This window comes from Diadema antillarum, unplaced genomic scaffold (genome assembly GCF_040938485.1).
Source record: "Diadema antillarum isolate AM-2024a unplaced genomic scaffold, OU_Dant_1.0 scf00000022, whole genome shotgun sequence".
NCBI classification, from domain to species: domain Eukaryota; kingdom Metazoa; phylum Echinodermata; class Echinoidea; order Diadematoida; family Diadematidae; genus Diadema; species Diadema antillarum.
This window is the reverse complement of record NW_027270911.1, coordinates 4,509,936-4,530,193: the sequence shown is the minus strand read 5'-3', so window position 1 is coordinate 4,530,193 and position 20,258 is coordinate 4,509,936. Positions and strand designations below refer to the sequence as shown.

At 38.2% G+C, this 20,258-nt stretch overlaps 1 protein-coding gene across 1 annotated transcript; it reads left to right on the top strand.

The window, feature by feature from the left end:
- The first annotated feature begins 3,826 nt into the window (after nucleotides 1-3,826).
- Nucleotides 3,827-17,626, top strand: LOC139730642 (coiled-coil domain-containing protein 81-like). The gene is made up of 12 exons (XM_071641504.1): nucleotides 3,827-3,909; nucleotides 4,832-4,893; nucleotides 5,297-5,453; nucleotides 6,051-6,307; nucleotides 9,140-9,219; nucleotides 10,138-10,286; nucleotides 10,793-11,238; nucleotides 12,889-12,996; nucleotides 13,390-13,559; nucleotides 14,137-14,215; nucleotides 16,246-16,472; nucleotides 17,117-17,626. Exons 1-12 carry the CDS (start codon nucleotides 3,831-3,833, stop codon nucleotides 17,379-17,381), a joined length of 2,079 nt encoding a protein of 692 aa, XP_071497605.1. The 5' UTR covers nucleotides 3,827-3,830; the 3' UTR covers nucleotides 17,382-17,626.
- The last annotated feature ends 2,632 nt before the right edge of the window (nucleotides 17,627-20,258 follow it).

Here is a 20,258-nt window from a genome sequence, read left to right as displayed (position 1 = left end):
GTCTGTAAACGTCCTAGTTTCGCTGTTATTCGTTAGTGTTTATACTCAGGACATTGCACCAGTGCAATCCTGGCCATCCAGGCCACCACAGAATACAGACGTGACACAACATTACACACATTGTGCAGTGGGGCATACACGGGAAATACGTGACGTACATGTACCCTCAGTGCTTTAGCTGGCTCAAAGCTCTTGCTTACGGAAATCCCCGGGACGCGCGGGCGGCGGTTGTCAGCGCACGAGGGCAATCAACTCCATACATTCAGTGCCTGCATCTTCAACACCACATAATTTTATCACAGCGCAGCTAGCATGCAGTAGAGAAACTTGCACGAGGCGACCACACACTGCACTGGGTCATTGAGGACTTTCACGTGTCATGATATCGATCATATGTTTACAACGCGTTTGCAATCGGTTTGGCCAATCGACGTGTACGTAGTCGAAGATTTAGTGGAGTTTTGGAGTTTTGGAGTTTTACTGGTAACAGAGTTGTCTTGAGTTTGAAATTGACTTTGCGTTACATTCATTTTGACTTTCTTTCTCTCTTTTTTTTTTCTCAGCCAGAGAAATACGTATCTCACAACCATAGACATGAAACAATTGTATTTACTGTATTAAAAAAGAATCCCTTTGTGAATGAATCGCACAAATATATACGCAATAATGGAACAAATATAATAGTGATGAACGTTCATCTGTATTCTAAAGATTAAATAACAAAACTGAGGGGGTCCGTTCATTTAGCCTGTTTAACACTAATGTACAATGTGTAAGACTTTTAATCCAGACTAGTGAGATGAAATTTGTGTTGAATTTTTTTTTCTTTTTAGATTCTTCCTTTCTGTATAAAATTGCAATTAACAAATTGGCATAATGATAGTACGATGAATATATTAGATAAGATTCAATATCGAAAGAAAAAAAAATGTCCCTTACCTTATTGATGAGATACAGAGTGTATGGATCTTGAGAGGATAAAAAATTGACTCTGATAGAAATAAGTGTCATCATTATAAATGCTTACTGGAGGCTATAAAAAAATCCCATGAGATAATAATCTGCAACATAAAACGTGATGCTAATACACTATTAAACATATCATCAAAATGTCAATTTTCAGCATTACTTAGTAAATATCATGTAAATTTAGCAACAGTAACTTGTGTGATTGTGCTACATTTTGATATTAAAAACATACATACACTCAGCAAAAAATAAGAAGAAAGTACAATTTTCAAGTTCATATTTCATATTTCATACTCTTGCTGTGGCATGTACTTTTTTATGTTACTTTGCAATGTACGGTATGCTGGTATGTATGTACACTGTTATGTCATCTTCTGTACATACGTTTTGCTATCTAATGTACATATGTTCATCAATATTATTCAGGGCTCCATGGAAGACCACTATTTATTGGTGAACGGACTACCTTGACAAAAGATTAGAAATAAATAAATAAATAAATAAATATTTCTCATAGAAGATTTGGCTAGATATTAATGTTTTATATAATTATCATGTTAAAGGAAATCTAATTGGCTATCAACCAGGTAGGTCAATAAAAAGGCAAACTCTACGCATGAGTGAACACTTTCGTTTTTCTCTTCCAAAGCACGAAAGTAAAAATTGCAAAAATAGACAAGTTGTCTGCCATGCGTATGTGCTCTTCCATTTAACAATCACAACAAAAGTTGATTCAAAACAATAAAAAATACTAATCAAGTTTCAAAAAACATCCTATGATGTCTATAATGACTATATAGCCGCAATGTTAAAAAAAGGTGAAAAATAATAGAAAAAATAAGAATCTTCCGTAAAATCCAAATTCAAATGGCATGAAAGCATGAGGCAATATAAAATGGTAGAAGTTTCCATTTGTTATTTCATATCAAGAACTTTGAGAATGATTTTTTTTGTCTCATGAATTCTTAAATTCCTAAATCAAAAGAATAAAATAAAGAAAGTCTGTCCATTTTGTCATCTTTGCGGCTCACTCCCTAGCTGTGTCATGTGGAGTTATACAGATTCGGCAGAAAAATCTTATCCCCCCCCCCTTTAGTTTCCCACTCTGTTAGTGTTTGAGGATATAAAGAGCCTGCACAAAGCCCGGGTCAAAATTATTTTTGCTGATTCATTCAAATGTCTCTCATTGTGTTAGATTAGTCTTTTATTATCATTGTCATCTTGAAGGGCATTTGCAAATGAACGACAAAATGTCAATTTTTGCAATTTTTACATTTGTGCCTTGAAGCACAAAAATCAGTGTGTTCACTCATGCGTGAAATTTCCCTTTGTATTTACCTTCCAGGTTGATAGCCAATTAAATAACCTTTAATATGGTATATGATATAATGATTTTGACCAAAATCTGCAATGAAAAATGTGTGCTGGAAAAAGTGTTTACTTTCTTTTCTTTCTTTTTTCTTTTTTTGCTGAGTATATATGTTGATATAATTATACATGCTTCTTTTAGCTTATGTTTTGAGCACTTTCTTTGTTGAAAATGAGAATGAACAAATAAACGAAATGTCTTTTTTTTTAATCATTGATCGATATGCAATAAAGTAATCCCGACGTGGTCAGCAGACATGAAGCTTCATTTCCCTGCAATGACCTTCTGTAACTTAAAATGGATGTATATAATTATGCTGACTTCCTTGCCCTCTTTGAATGTTACTTTCGAGGAATATAGCGGAGCAGACCAGAACTTATTGAGGAAAGGGAAATTTAGACTCAGTGCAAGCTACAGACTAGCTGTTTTCAGTAACGACTGTACATGTTAAATGGCTAGGACCGGACTATTTTCTTTTCAAGACGTCATTCAGTGTCATTGATTCAAAACTTCTTCTTTTTTTATTTAGGCCCTATTCAAATCAATTTCAATTAGGCATTTATTGTTACTCTTCAAAAGTCCGAAGGACTGACAGTGTGAGCTTTAGAACATAAAGTGTGACATAAAAAATGAGAATCAAGAAGTGAAATTCTTTCAATCTCGTCTAGTCAATCTGCCCTTCAGTTATCCAGTTCTTGTTGTGATTAAGAGATGTGAAAATAACGAGGAAACAGTAAGAACTTGTTTGCCTTCATTTTCATCAATTCTTCGACGTACTACCTTACGTGTTTCTACTATTTCTTTTAAATATGTTGCTTCTGCCATATAGAAATTTATTAATTCTACTATCGCACTAGCATACTATTTGTGCAGTAGCAATTACCGCAGCTTAACATGGCATTAATAAAGAAAATGTGGGAATTTTACAATTTAGCACTACAAAGTATCCCGATTAGACACCGATACTTCCACCGAAAAACATCGATACAAACACGATTTTGTGGTCCTTCGTGTTCGGAGCTGATCTCACCACGCTGTTTCAGTAAATATTGTATTAATGTTATCTTTAAAAATCATTATAAAGGCATTGTTGGTTTTTTATTGGTTTTTAATAGTATATAAAATATTTTTTTAAGTAAGTAATTTGGGTAAATGATGCATTTTAGTAAAGAATAATACACCACAATGTATAAAGCGACTGGTCAACACTTCTAATGAATATTCATGTTTTGCGGCTGGGAGACTGAGCGACCATGGTAACGCTGTATTGTTGCAGCTACAGACAGGTGTGTGTTAGCAGACAAGCTTTGTGTGTGTTGTCTATGACGGCGGCCGGGGGATCGTGCTATGCTGCTTTCGGTATAACGTAACTAACATTGCAACGCGCTGAAGTGGAAACCAACTTACTGAGCAAACAACATTTGGGATTTACCACTCCAGTCCAATGGATATGTCCATGAATTGAGAAGGAAACGCTAAGAAATATACAAAAATGACTGAAGTTTTGCAGGAACTCGTTTCGGACGCGAAACGACATAAGTTTTCAACAATTCCAAAACTTTCAGACGAAGGTAAGTCAGCGTTTGAAACCGAGGACTTAATTTGCTCCGGCCCGCCCAGCGCAGCCCGTGACTCTCTGCGCTGCACTGTCTATTGCCCGGCTGTTGTGCTCTGTTTAGGCGGGGTACATCGTTGTATGCCGATTTGACATGACTTTGAAAAGAGATGTGTTTGTCCCTGACATTCAGCCACTATTGCAGTCAACTGAAACAGTTCAGTTTCAACAATGAATATAGAACTTGTCTATGATTGTACAGAGTTTATATTTTCTTTAAAACGCCATATAAATAGCCCCTTGCCCTAGATCTTCTATACTAGCTAACCAGTTGGGTTAATGCTGACTGAGTGCAGTGTGGAACGTGACCTTTTTCGTAGGCTTGAAATTTACCATCCACACCATCCATCCCTGTGGCGACAGTTTTTTGTGAACATGGTGAATATGATATGAATGATCACACTCAGTCAATGATAGATTTGAAACAAACGTCCACTCTTTCAAGAACTCATCTTAAAAGTTAAATTTTGTTTCCTTTTCAGTTGCCAGACAAGGGTCTGAATTGCGAATGCGAGCTGCACATGGAATCAAAAGTTTAGGCATCTAAATTAACTTGAAGTTGCACTCACTGGTGCAGTCCACATGGCACATCCTTTTTTCTTTTTTCTTTTTTTGTAGCATTGCTTAACAACAACAAAAAAGATGAAATGGATCGATAAACAGTTAATTGCCTGAATTTCATTGTAAACTAAGTTGTGTAGATTGGTGATAGTTATAGAATCCCTTTCCTGGCAATAAAAAAAAAAAGAAAAATCCTAACACTTAGTGTAGAGTGTTAGTGTTAATTGTCACTTGCATGGTACTTCTGCTTCAGAAAAGAAATCTTGCATTCCTTGTATTAACATGCTGTGCTTTTTTTATTCCGTTTGTATTTGCAGATATTGTCAGCGTTTGGGAAAATGTTGCAAACTTTGTGGAACGTCACATGTCTCTTCAAAAGGTAACTGTTCATCTTACTTGTATTTCAAACTGACAGTTGATTGCTTAAGATATTGCTCTTAAAATTTGCGGTCAAGCTCACTGAAAGACAAAAAAACTAGAATATCTTGTCCAAAGTATTCATTTTTTTTTTTTGGGGGGGGGGAATCTATTTTCAAATGTGTCATACCAATATTAAAGGTAAGAAAAAAAATCAGAAATGTAGTCATACTCTGTTCACATGATTATGGACCATGTAGAGACCTACATGTATGATATATGCAAACATTGTTATGTTTGGTCTTGATAACACATGAATTTGTATTTTTGTGTACAATTCAATGAAAATGTTTAACCAATTTGTCATTTTAACCTGTAGTGTAGACTAATCTGTATTTTCTTTGCATTATTTCTCTCTTTTACAGGGCGTTCAAATTCATGGACTAGGAACCTTCACATTTACACAGAAGAAAATAGACGTAGGAAACAACAAATTTATCCTCATCCAGAGGCCTGTATTTGTATTATCAGAAAAATTTGCCCAAACTCATGGATTAAGCTACACCAAACACTTTACCTCAGGTGAGTTTATTCATTGTTATTAACATGATTGCACTAATGTCAGGTATCAAACTACTGATGTTCTTACCAAGCAGGGAATAATGATATAACTACAAAAGATTAACATAGTTAACCTCATCTGTATTGTTTCCTTCAAAATATGAATGACTTATATTTATATAATTCTAAACCATGTGTCATGCACTGAATGAAAATGGCATAAAAGGGGGAAAAACAACTGGTGTTTATATACAGTTTATGCCGAAAAGCATATTGATAATCCGATTGTCCTTGAATGTTTCTACAAATGTATTCTACTGTCACTACTGCACTAGTGCTCAATAATGCATTTGTGCGTGTATATCAATTAAGCTAATTGAAAATGGAAATGCGCTGAAATATACATAATTGAAGCAAAGAGGGAAAAAAAAGTTTATCTGGGGCCTGTTTCAGAAAACTTGTCATCAGTGACAAGTTGTTATAGATGTGACAAGCTACATTGTACTAAAATCCTTGCATCTGATTGGCTGAGAGCAAATTTGTCATAGATAATGGCAGTTGTCACTGATGACAAGTTTTATGAAACGGGCCCCTGATTGTAACTTCTTGGTTTGACAGGTCAAGTTCCCATTGTCCAACTCAACTTTGCGATGCTGTCCAACGAGACCCCTTTTGATAGGGACACAGTGGAAGGATGCGTCCGGGAGGTGCTCCAAGCGCTGTCCAGGGCCGTCCAGGCCAAACGCAACGTCGAGTTCACCTTTGTTGGGATCGGCCGACTGACCATCCGGGACGGAAAGGTCAAGATGAAGTTCTACAAGGACTTTCTGAATATGATGGATGGATCGGGCCACCTGATTGATGCATTGAGAAATGTAAGTACAATCTTCTCATCATTTTGCTGTTATTGCTGTTTGGTCACCTGTTCATTCCGTTGTTCAGCACATACTGTAGTCTTTAATACAGCTGTCTCCTGTTATAACGAAGTCCTCAAGACCAGCAGTTTCTTTGTTGCATTAAGATTTTTTTTATGCCTCCGCAACGAAGTGGCCGGAGGCATTATGTTTTCGGGTCGTCCGTCCGTCCGTACGTCCGTACGTCCGTCCGTACGTCCGTCCGTACGTCCGTCCGTCCCGTTTTGTTTTTGTCGATATCTCAAGAACCGTGTGGTGGTTTTACATCAAACTTGGTATGAGGGTATATCCTCGGGTGATAATACTTTGTGTGGATTTTAGGGTCACAGGGTCAAAGGTCAAAGGTCACAGGTTATTTTGTGAAAAAAAAAATTGAAATTTCATGTTTTTCTCCATATCTCGCAAATGGTTCAAGGTATCTTCATGGAACTTAGTATATATGCTTGTACCGATGGGCAGTGATTATCTAGGGAAGTTGGGGGTCATGGGTCAAAGGTCAGGGGGTCAAAGGTCAAGGTCAACTCCTCAAAATATCACTACTTAGCAATATGCCTGAAGGTTTTTTTTTTTTAAACTTGATGTATGGCATGTATTATACCCAATATATATTTTTGGGGAAGTTTCTTGCCAAAAGGTCAAAGGTCAAAAGGTAAAAGGTCAAGTGAAAGTGCTAAATAGCACTTTTTCTTCCATATCTCGGAAGTAACTCAAGGTATCATCATGAAACTTACATATTTATGCATGTTCAACCCAACAGTGATTCTCTTTGGAACTGTGAGGTCAAAAGTCAAAGGCCAGGTTTAGATAATGCTATTTTACCATTTGAAACTGAAATTACAAATACTTTTTCTCAGTACCTTGAAAATTACTCAATGCATAAACTTATAAAAGGGTCAAAAGTCAAGTAAAAATCATCAGTTCCCCAAATACCTGCACTCTGACATTTTAATCATTCATCCAATTGAACCTAGTTCTAGGAAAGTGAACATTCAGCACATTTGTGTCAAACCTGTCATTCTAATAATTTGCCAATTGTGTGAAACTGTCATCACACATTGTCAAGACATTGTACTATAGACCTATTAGGAGAACCATGCATTATGGCGGAGGCATATCAGTAGCCGTAGCGATATATCTAGTTTATTTTTTTTTTTTTATAATAGCGGAACAGTGAACTATATAAAGGTGTAATTTGTGGACCTAACCTTGTGTGCTATGCATGGAGTGCACTGTAATGTGCAATATTTTGTGTGTAATGGTACAGTACATGACTTTGTTATACTACTCAGAGGCATAAAGGCCTTTACTTTATTTCCCCTGGGTAATGAACCATATTTGTGATGGTAACAATGTGCATGCATTCATTCAATTAGTAGGTGTATGCAGCTGCCACTTTTTCATTTCTTTTTAAAGATCTTTTTTTTTAATCATGCAGGGCTTCTATTTGCCAAGCTGTTACAGACCTCAAGATATATTTGGACCCGTCAATTAGATATAACGCATAAAAATTTCACTCTCATAGCATGAATCATTTTCTAAATCTCCACTCTATAAAAAGAGAGACAGAAAGAGATAGAGAGAAAGCGAGCAAGATTGGGAAACTGCTGAGATGATAGCCATCCACATGTACACTGTACATGTTGTAGATAAGATATACAGCTGTACAGAAGAATGACAGGAATGTTTGTGGTAAAAGAGGAGTTAAAAAAAAATCTAATGCATTTTATAGACAACACAGTCATGAGATCAGTCTTTATCATGTCAATGATAAATGTCCCCATGGCTCCAATTGATGTATCAAGGCCAAAGCAGCCACACACACACACACACACACACAATGCAGCAATTACCAAATAACCTTCTCTTTAGTGCAACCAGCTAATGAAAAATTCATTAGTGGAGTGCGGTTGTCAGAGCAACAAGGTTGGCCGTGTTTCAATTTCATTGCCATCCTCCTGGGCTATTGATTACCTACATCTCAAATTACATCGCAGTGCAGCACATACATCATTCTGTGTAATCAATCTGTCACAGACGTGATGTCATTGTGTATTGTCACAACTTTCCACAAAGCTTCTGACTAATGAGATGTTATAAGAAATTGATAAAAATTAGATCTTAGTTTGATAGTTTTCTTCTTCTTTTTTGTATGATGGGAGTAAAGGTGCAAGTTATATGTCAATCCAAAAATAAATGTTTGGATTTTTAGAACAAACATGATTTATTAGCATATAATTTGACAGATGCAACCTACAGTTGTATACCCTATCATGTGTAGATACTGATTGTTTGCTCTGAGTATGGCTTTGAATATTTTGTGATGCAAATGCCATTTTAACAACATTTTGTTTACTTCTGTTACAGCAATTAAATATGTAGTGAAATATGTCTAGGATTACTTTGAATTTGAAACTGCAGATTTATGCTTTGCAGACATGACAGAAAACAATGTGAAATATGAGTTAACATGTCATGTATAGATCATTTTTGTTGTTATGAGTGTCATATTCAATTCCTCAATACTTCTTCAGAGAAATCATGAATCTTTGTTCATTGGACTAGCAGGCTTTCAGAAAAAAAATGCTCTTTATTCTCTTAATCCTTTAAATAACATTTGTAAAGACTAGTGTTAGCAAATATTTATTTGCATGGCAATTTACATGGTTTCATGTAATATATTCCTAGAAGTGTATATTTTCAAAGTAAATTTGCACTCTAAATTGATAAGTTACAGTGTAACAAACTACAGCTATACATGTCAACCTGTATAACATTTTGCATATCTTCCTGCAGCGCCCGGATACAGCAGATTCAGTCATGTCTCGAGCCTCTGTCTTCAGACCCATGACTGGTGGTACTCTTGTTTTACCCAGGTAGGTTTGCAATGCAAAGAAGTGTATTCAGTTGCCCTGTGTAGCTATTGTATCAGTCCGATATTTCATTGTTGCCACCATGGCAAGATTAAACACATAAATTTTGTTTCTTAATTGGTTAATTTCTTGAATTTCCCAGAAGTCTCCAGCATGTTGCTGAATGGAATATTTGTGAAATAACATATTGCAAATGTAGAGTTTTGATCATTTTCCTTTTTTTGAATTTGTTTTGAATGTGGATTCATGAGTTCAAGCTTCAATGAGCATTTTTTTTTTCTCTCTCTCTCCAGCCTTCTCTTAGATTCAGCAGTTGCTATTAACATGTTCAAAACTTTGAAGTGGAAAGTGTTGGCGAGAAAGTTTTACAAATTAAAATATCCAGACAGTGGCCATTATGTATCACCAATACTGTTTCAATAAAATTATGCCTTAAAGACGAATGTTAGCAGCAATTTACAGACTATATGTGTAATTCTGCTGTAACTTAAAAGATAACAATTCTTCATGGTTGGACATCTGGGTACTTTACAGTGGCTGGAGCAAAAACAATCCCACAGTTTGGTATACTTTTTAAACAAAAATTGTCCCCATTTCTTCCATAATTGGCCATGAAATTCCGTGACACTATCAGATATGGTCCATGTTAAACATTTCTAATAGTCACAAGAAATGTTATTGATTAATTACATAAAAGAATTATAGGTCAAGGATTTCGAACACCGAGTCGCTGTCATCTAAATCACCACTCAGATTCATACACTGTATGCTTGAGCATGCGCAGCATTTATTCACATCAATTCGTACTCCAGTTATACTGGAAGTGACATGTACCCAACCATGAGAATACATGTATGGCTCATGAAAAAGGTAGAATTTCTTTTCAGAATGTGTATGTTTCTCTCTGCTTGCCACATTCAGAATCACTCAAGGGGCCGGTAAAGACGGGTTCGGATTTGAGAATGAGGAGAAACCAATGCCTGCTATCCAGGAAGGGGAGGAACCGTCAGACATCGTCGTAGAGGACATCGTCCAGCTGGAGGAAGAAGCGGAGAAGGACGCCGAAGAGGGTGAGAAAATTAAATATTGTTGTTCAAATTGCATAAATTAACAATATATTGCGAGCAGACGTTGCAAATTAGGGCAGGAAGATGTTCTAGCTCAAGTGGACGCATTTGTCCAACATCTGTATTTACTGTACACTATGGCATTCCTCTGCCTGATGTAACAGTGTGATTTTTCCGATGCATTTTCCCAAAAACTTGATATTTCATCACTTGTTTGTTAAAGGTCGGATGAATACAGGAATAAACTAACAAGTTTGACTATATCAAGCAAGCATTTTATCCCCTTTGCCACTCATGTTTTTTGATGTGTGTGGATGTATTTTTTCAAAAACTTGTTATTTCATTGCTTGTTTGTTAAAGATCGGATGAATGCAGGAATAAACTAACAAGTTTGACTGTATCAAGCAAGCATTCCATACCCTGTGCCACTCATGTTTGTTGTTGTGTGTGGATGTATTTTATATTGTACTGGTGTACTGACTCGTTTGGTGCATTGATCCCACTTTCAGAATCAGCCAAAAAGCCTGTCACTCCTCTCCGGGCCCCATCACGCCAGGTCATCCCAACAGCAAAGGTCACCAGCATGAGCCTCCTGGATGACATCGCCCCATCTCCGCCCCCATCCAGGGGCGTCAAGGGCACACGCATCTCCCCATCTCCGCCCCCAGGCAAACCCCCTTCCCCGAAGGGCGAACTACCTCCTCCTCGCACTCCGGCCGAAATCCGAGAGTCGCTCTCCGCGGAGATGGTTGCAAAGGAGAGGGGCCACTCTGCACCGTGTGCCCACTCCCACGAGAAAGCGGGGCAAGAGCTGTGCTACCTCTGCCACCAGAGGGCAGTGCGCAATGTGCCGGTATCGTTTGAGGCGGAGCGCCGGCGGAAGGAGCAGGAGCAAGACCGTCTGCTTCAGCAGTTCCAGCACATGAAAGACACAGAGGCAATTCTCAGGGAACAGGTATAGTCCTTAAAAACTACTTAAAAATACCATCCAAGGGAGACAGAAAAAGCGATTTTCATTTGAAGTTGGTCTTTATAGATACATTGGATAACAAAAACTGTAAAAGGGGAAACAGATCAAGCAGTTTTAAAAGTCAGGTAGTCTTTATCAGGCCTCGAATTAACCGACGGCCACCGACGGCCATGGCCGTCGGTGCCCCTCTCGTTGGCCGCAATGCCTTTTGTTTTTTGATCAAAGTTACGGCCAAAAAAAAATGTGCCCTTTTTCTTGGGGCCGTGGTGCCCTTTTAGAATGAAAGTTATTATTTATGACGTATGATATGCCCTTTCTCAAAGTCTCTTTAATAAGCTTGAACAACTTTCCTGATCTCAAATATCATACCTTCAGTTCACTCGCGTCCCAATATATCTGATTCAAACTCAAAGTATCTTTCCGAGATACGAGACGACGTGTACGTACATGTACGCCCGACCGGCTTTTACCGTCCCGACTGCCTCCGCAGCGCAGCGGCCGCGAGAGTTTATTAATACGCACTAGCTAGGCAGCGCATATTCAGATAGAGTAGTAAAGAGTGAACACCAAGTTCACCAAGAAAAAAGAAAAATCCCACGATGCCAAGGTGTGCCAGACTGGGGAATGGGGAGGGGTGGAGAGAGAGAGACCAATCAACAGAAGAAACCGCACGTACTGGCGCATTCTTGGAGGTCATGAACTGTCTGTCACAGACTAATCAATTCACACGCGCGCTCAAATTCCTTTGCCATGTGGTTTTGCCAGCCAGCTGTCGGAATGTGCTTTGAAGTTTCATGGCAGCCTGGCCTGGCTCAGTGGCCTGAAAGGGTGTCGAGTTTCAATCAATACCTACTGTTGTTTTATTTCTGTTTTAAAAAATGTCGTTTCACCTGATAGAAACGCGGAGATCGGGAATGTGTTACAGCTGTAGGGAAGAGGTTTTTGTTGTGTGTTGCACTTTGTGTGTGTGTGTGTGTTTGTTTGTTTTTCTCGGTTTGTTTTTCTTCTTTCTTTTTTCATAAACACCAAACATGCCCTTTCCAATGTGGCCTTGGTGCCCCTCTGACTGACCTAAGTGCCCTGGCCTCTTGGAAAAAGTGCCCTTTTCTAAATGGCCTTGCCCCTCCAAAATCCTATTTCGAGGCCTGCTTTATACATAGGTTTGTACTAATGCAGGGTAAACCATGGTTGCTTGATCCCTCATCGCCCTTTGCCTGTCAAATACGGGTTATGTTTCAAAAGGTTCATTTTACAAAGAAATGTATAGTATGATTGATTTTATGTGTAGCAACTACAGTGTCAGCAGCCAACTCTTGCACAAATGAGAGTCTATATCATTGATATAAACTTGATACATTATCAAGATATCACTGTTTACTTCAGGAGTAACGGTAGGCTTTGTGTGCTATTAGCCAGTCAGACAAGTGAAGCATGACATAAGCTGGCTCTGCCAGTAATCATATTTCAGTTATGAATATTCTTCCATAACTGCCAGCCATCTAGCTATTATTCAACGTGCTAGTTGTGAGCTTACGATTCTTCCTCAACATTTGTGTTCTTTTGTAGTCATATGACTGGCACACTTTGAATGATTAGATTATGCATGTATTCCTTTATCTGTGCTCTGATTTCCAGGGACAAAACATGTCTAACAAGCACCATTCCCAGAAAATTGCAGCTTTCAACTTGGGTGTGAGCGAAGCTATCAAGAACAAACAAAAGGAGCGTTCCACAGACTTTCATGTAAGTAGTCATATTTTGTTACATAATAATCGTCTCGATGATGAAGGTAGCCCCCAACATTTTGTTTTCCAACCACGAGCGCTGATGTAATCTCTCTACCAGTGCAGTATGAACAACACAGACACATGCTTGAGCTCGTTTTCATATGAGGTTAAGAGAAATTCTGCATCAGATTACCTCCATTCTGGTTCAGTTGATAAAGATCCCATGTTAGTGTCATGATACAAATACCTTTTTTGTGTACACTTATCAATACATGGAAGAAAAAGAACTTAGTAACCAGCATCTCTTGCGTATGGTTAGGTCTGTAAAGTAATATCATGATGCAGGTTCTATGTAAGCTTTGAAAACTATGAATACCAAATTCACCTTAATCTTATATTTCCCATACAGAGATCTTACATCTTCCAGAGCCGCGCCCGCACGCCACCTCGCTTCTTGAGACAAGAAGAGTACGCCGGTCATCTGGCTGGTCAAGTGGAGTCTAAGGCAGCGGAGAAGGTCAAGCGGAGACAGGACACTGATTTTCTTGAGAGGCTAGAGCAGGTCCAACTGGCTGAGGAGTAAGTGTTTAACCAATGGGTGTCTTGTGCCACAAAAGATTATTGCAGCCAATAAGTCACATAACATTATCTCTGAAAAGTTTAAAGGGTTATTTTGGGTTCATTTCTGACTACCATAAGTCTCTACTCCAAGTAGTATCCTGGTGGATTTTGTTCCTTTTGTCCAATCCTCCTAGTAAAAGAAACAAAAACAAACAAATAAAAGAAACCCACGGTGAGTTCTCGTGATGTCTTTGCATTCTCATTGTGTGCCGTCATGCAGATTTTAGTGGTATATTATGTGTTTCTTGCTGCTTTCATGCCTTTCTGAACCCATCAAATTGAATCCCAGAATCTACATTTTTTTCGTTTGGTAGTGCATCTTTTTATTTTTCAGTTTTTCCTGAGGATGAGTAAAGAATTTCCTTTGTGTGAACCCTTGGTGATTTACTTGTATAATTGTTTGCCTTGGTTGCATTTTCAAAAGCCTCTTCATAGTTACAATCACTGGTTCTTCAGTTGGCAAGATTCTAGATTTGATTGCCCTCTGTTCATTTCATTTATTCTGTCTTCTTTCTTTCTTTTTAAAAAAAATCAGACTTGCAGCGCAAAGAGAGCAGTATTTACGAGACAAGATCCAGCAGACCGACATGTACAGGAAGGCTCTCTCAGCCCAGGTATGTAACAAAACATTACCCAGACAGTCCCAGCAGTGTGATCCTGATGTTGTTACTGCCTTGTTTCTTGTATCTTCCAATCAATGTAGGTTTTCATCGTGTAGATTTTGAGTGTCATGTACTTCTCTGTACTGTCATCTGGTCTGCTCACTATCCAAGGCTGCAATAAGTCGAAGAGACTACCTGTAATATCCATCGTGATTTAATGGCTAGTGGTATATTGACAAAGAACGTGAACAGTAGAAAAGAAATGCAGTCGATGCACAAATACAAGGCATAGAACCCTAAGGCATGTGTGCCAACAAACTCTGAATACTTCGTTCTATGTCTGCAAGAAGCTGATGGCTCGAAATTCATTTTCCATCATGCATACTTCATGAGTTGAAGTCAGTGAAAATAGCATCTCAGCTTGTATGTCCTTTATCTCATGAACTTTCTTCCAAGCAAATTTACATTTCAAAAGTGTGTAGTTTCACTCATTTTGCTGTGCATTATTAACTTTGCAATGTAGCATTTCACTCTCTCTTACTTTCTATTTCTCTCATTGCACCTTCATTTTCATCTCCACCCCAATGCTTCTACACTTCCCTGCTTGCGTGCTGTGTTTCCTTGAAATTTATATACCTTGCAATTCAACTTTTTTCCCCTTAATCTTGTTCACCAATATACTTTAAACACTTAAAATGCACTCATTCCATAACTTTGCCTAACTCATTGATCAAAACCATTCTTTCATGGGTTGTTAATCTTCATCTCATTCCTGAAAACGAAAATATCCCACTTCCTCACTCACCACTTTTTTTCTTGCCTAACATGGCTTGCTCAATCTGTGCTGCATCTTCACAAATCTTTGGTTATGTGTTTGTCTATCAATCCAACCATCAAAAAATGTGACTCAAATGAATAAATGATTTCAACATCTGGATACTAGATTAAAATCAAAGAAGCCCTGACTACCCTAGAAGAGGCCAATTGTAGCCTCGTGCTTGAGGCAATCCCGAGGGAAGATGATAGGTTAGCCGTAGATGGGCTGATGGCCAAGGGGGACATGGGAGGGGGGGACCTGGACGAAGAGACCGAATGCTGCAGTCCGTCCGGACGCCCGCGACTGCCGGCCCGCAAGATGAGCCCACTCTCGCTCCCGGTGCCGAAGATCATCCTGCCGTTTTCAAAGACGGAACCGCTGCGTCTCAAGATGCCAAACCATCGCATGGTACTCCACATTGCAGCAGAAAATAGTTGTCCCTCCCTTCGTCTTAGTTTCCTTTTAACAAGCACACAATATGTCATACAATATGATGTCTTTAAAATAATTGATATTCTCAGAATGCTCAATACACGTAACATGGTCAAAATGCCATTTTCAAAACACATGATTTCTCACTGTGAATCTGTGAAGAACACATTCAACAATATTGTAAACAATCATGTATTGCATGGTATGTAGCAGCCAAGTGCAATTGTATCAGGGTATTGATATGTCCAACTGAAAAAAAGTTCTGCATTAAATTGCTCTGTCCCATAACTGCTGAGTGGTATGACGTTGACTGTTGTACCACGTAGGGGGAAAAAAATCCACTGTTTGATACTTCAGGTCTTGGAAAGACAGAGAATGCACAAGTAGTGTGTATATGGGATGGGACTTGCTCTCTTCTATTGTGTGTGCTTGCATAGAACTAACACATTTACTGGTCCGATGTCATGAATAGCACTTATTTAACATACTCTAGCAAACTAATACTCATCTTTTTCATTTCATATCTTGTGACATAACTCGTCCTTGACAGTTTTAACCTGTAGAAGTACCATGAAGTCATCATAGAAGGATATCTCTGGATGTACTGTTGATATGTTCTGACACGCCTTGATTCTTCAATACAGTACTTACGCCCAGCATATTGTGCAAAGCATAGCATATTGCACAAATACAAGTGTATGAGCCTCCACTGACAAAGCATCAGTTTTATATCATCCTTTTTGCTGTTATGTCTTACTCATTCTTGCCACCTTCCTTTGTTTGAACCTCTCAGGTGCGCTTCAAGCCCCTTCCGATTCCGGGGGCTGTTCCTGACTCCAAGGAGCCCATTTTTGGAAAGTTTGACGCCACCAATGAGCAGCTGGCTGAGCGGAGGCGGAGGGCCATTGAGGTCTTCCAGGAGCAGATCTCCACAGTGGAAAACCGACGGAGGGACAACGTGCTGAACCACGTCAAGCAGCAAACGGATGAGACGGACATGTTGGAAAAGACACGAAGAGAGTGAGTATCAGTCATTACATCAAGCTCATCTTGATGCCCCAGGGATATCATATCTAACATCCTTTCAATATAATGTATTACATATATTACAGTCTGAAGATTTTTGAAAATTCTCTCTTTTTGAAACCTAGTGTTAATCCATTCACTTCTTATATGTAGCCCTTAGAGACCAGTCATATAGATAGGTCAGGTGCACAGAGTGTGCTAAAGCCAACAGGTGTGTTTATTGTTCTATTTTTGTGACTGTAGATAATCTTGTCATCAAATCTTGCATAGATTTTGTAAATTCTTGGAAATGAGTTATATTCATTTCTGGTCAGTTTCCTTCTGTTTGCATTTCTTGGAAATATGATAAAAACTTCGTGGAACTATGGTGAACTAAGTTCTTGGAAATATGATAAAAACTTCTTGGAACCATGGGGAACCAACTTCTTGTAAATATGTTAAAAAGTGTGAATAGGTCACCAGAGAAACAAAAAGTCTGAAGACTGTAGTACAATTCTTTTACACTCTTTAAAATGAATAGTTTTCTGCTTCCGTTGCACTTTGGAATATTATGAGAATTTTTTTTTTCTCATGACTCTTTAGTCGTAATCTCTAACCAGCCCCACCTTGCTATTTCCTTGTTGTGGTCTTTCCTCCAGGCTGATTGCCGACCGTGCTGCCCGCTTTGAGCAGGCCTTCCAGACGAGGAAGTCCCTGGAGGACACGTGGAAGGAGGCAGCCGCCCTGAAGAAGAGCAGGGAGGAGGACCATAAGCTGAGGGTGCAGAGTCCGGGCATCCTCCTGCACGAGCAGTGCGACCGCTACAACCGTTGCCAGCAGTGCCTGCGCGTGTTGAAGAACTGCGGGGAGTCCAATATCTGGAGCGAGTCGAGATACATCCCTGGCTCCCGGCTCATTATATAAACGAGTGTTGCACTCACCACACATGCAATTTGGAGATTTTTTTTTTAAACTCTATCCACAACTTTGTTCTGAACTTTTAAATTTACCCAAGATTTACCGTGAGGAATGATGTTCATTGCTTGACGACAAACACACAAATGGAATCATGCCACAATTACATCGCTTGCAATTAGGTACATAGTTCATAAAGAGCACTTTTAAGCACAACTGATTTGATCTGATTGATTGTAATTGGTTGTATCATATTGGCTCAGAATTGGACAAGTATAAGTTTAATCATGCATGAGCAAGTTAATTTTTTGACATTTGCACCTGTGATGGTTTTCATATGAACTCATCATCTTGATAGGAAATACACTTTTACTGAAGCGTGACACCTTGGACTTATCAATTCTGTAGCATTGAAAATTTTGTTCTGACACCCCTCCCTGTGCAAAATCATAAATTCAAACAAACCCTCCTGTCAAAGTGCATTCAGTCTTATGGTAAGACTTTGGCAAGAATGGACTGTTGTATGAATTGACAAAAAATCATGAATATTCACTAAATCATGTACAACGGCAATCTATCAGATCATGTTTACATTTTTTTTTTCATGCAACTAAGTGTTAGCAATAATAAAGATGACTTTCAAGCACAAACCAAACTGGTCTTTTTGTATCTATGCACTGCTGAAATAATGGTAGCAATAATTGATGGGAGGTTACTGCTATAAAGTTTTGACTACCATTCTTGTTATTAGTAATTAAAGTTGTATGTAGTGAGATGACTGACAGTGATATGTTCAACTATGGTTACTGTACAATTAGTCGGTTAGCGTTGAAGCGAATGTGAAAATCTGCTACAGCAATAAAACAATGTCAGAGTGTGGTCTCAATGTCATTTCATAGTGAATACTTTGGATATAAAGTGCCTCTAATTACCTTTTGTTGCAGCACAGTGTTTGTAAAATGTGTGGTAGATCTTGTGTAAAGTCTTAACAACATGTGATTTGCACAAGAGGTCAATGAAGAACTTATGTCTGTATATCTGTCGAGCAGTCTAGTACAGTATTTATGACTGGGCATACAGAAAATAGATTATTTTTCTCATCAGTGTGATATGCATATTTCTTGGCAATGTGTCACATAGATGTGTAATCTCTCTTGTACTAGTAAGTTAAAGAAGTAATGGTAATTAGGTGTGGCACAACCCATGAAATTGCTCTGGTGAAAAATGGAGAAGTAGAATGGTTGAAGTTGGAAAGACTAGAGAATTATGAGCTAAGATAACTTTAGGACTATAATTTATGATTTGATATCATAGCATCGTGAGCATTGATTCATTCAAAGAGCTACATCATTAATACCCTTATGGGTATCAGCTGGCAATTTTTGAGAATGTTTTTTTTTTTTTTCTTTTAATTGGATATCTCTCTACTCGTCAAGTTGGACACACTTTGTGAAGCAGAGTAAAACTGCAGGTAGTATTTTTTTTTTAACCAACAGAAAATGTATTTGAAGATTTTTTTATTTAATGTATTGTTTGCAATTTGTTCTTGTAGGAGGATGTTACTTTGCCCATTGAGATTTTGGACACTAGATATGACTTGTGTACTCACTCCCCTCTGCCTTAAACAGCAAAATGGCTTTCCAATGTATGTTACTATTGCACTTTCAGAGGTGTTCCCATGGTGTTGGTGAGAGTTTTATGGGTTAACCTCCCCCCCCCCCCCCCCACACACACACACACACGCACACACAAATTAAGTGTGCTCTTTAAGTATTGAAAAAGGGGAGAAATCTGTAGGACTTTACACATTTATGTCCGACTAGGAGGAAAGTTGTTACAGTACCAAAACTCATATAGATTTAAAACAATTTTTATTTCTCTGTAGTATTGATAGTTGCTCTTCAGCTCACATTTTGTCTCCCTTTTTCACTTACATCTGGTTCCATTTTCAATCAATCAGTTGTAATTTTTGCAGTAATTATTTTTACATGTTAGTATTAGTATGCACAGGAAACACAAATGACAACAACAAAAAAAGGAAAGGAAAAAGTACCGAGTCTTAAGCTGTATTATATAAGAATTATGTGTGCTTGTAAAGCATATCAAATATTCTGCATGCCTTGTTATTTAAGTAACCTATGTTTTTCTTCTCTTTCAATCTTATGTCTGATGCTCCTGTGAAGACAACTCATTGATTCAAACTTTTCCAAAAATAATTTCGCTGTCATTGGAAACCCATTATTACCAAGAGGCTGTAGGATAGACTGCTTGTAGTCTGTTAGTAATCAATGAATTATGCTTGACAAGTTATTTATCTGCCATTCAATCAAAGCAAAGAGTGAAGTGTTGATGTGTAGGCACCTTAAAATTCTCATTTCGAATGTTCTTAGCCTGTTGAAGACTAGTCCCAAATGTACTCGGGCAGTTTTGTATGGAAAATGCATGTTGTAGCAATATCAGCTCATTTTCAATGGGTCTTTTTTCTCCCCCCCCCCTCCCCCTCTCAGTTTCTCTATGTCTTTTTGTATGAATGACATGATATATGTAATGTCATATACAAAAATAATGGGTGTTCAGCTAAGCAACCCACTCATAGACATCTTTGTCTTGTAATGTTGATATCTTTCCTTGTTCCACAAAGGTTCATGGGTGTCACAAATGTACAAGATGGCTAGTGGCAAAAGAGGGAGACTTTTCTTATAAATTTCAGTGGTTCATGTATGAGATTACAGTGACATAGATGAGAATGTTTATTGTAAGGCAAGTACAATCATGAGAGTTGTATTCCAAGGTTATTTAATTATTTCTTTCCATTACCAATATTTATCAGAATGCCAGATTGAGAAAGCTAATCAAGTTTTAGAATATAAAAAGTTATATTGAGAT

Coding starts and splice junctions, on each gene's coding strand:
- LOC139730642 (XM_071641504.1), top strand. CDS start 3,831: ATGACTGAAGTTTTGCAGGAACTCGTTTCGGACGCGAAACGACATAAG. Junction 10,287..10,792: donor GGAGAAGGACGCCGAAGAGG/GTGAGAAAATTA, acceptor TCCCACTTTCAG/AATCAGCCAAAAAGCCTGTC. Junction 12,997..13,389: donor AGCGTTCCACAGACTTTCAT/GTAAGTAGTCAT, acceptor TTTCCCATACAG/AGATCTTACATCTTCCAGAG.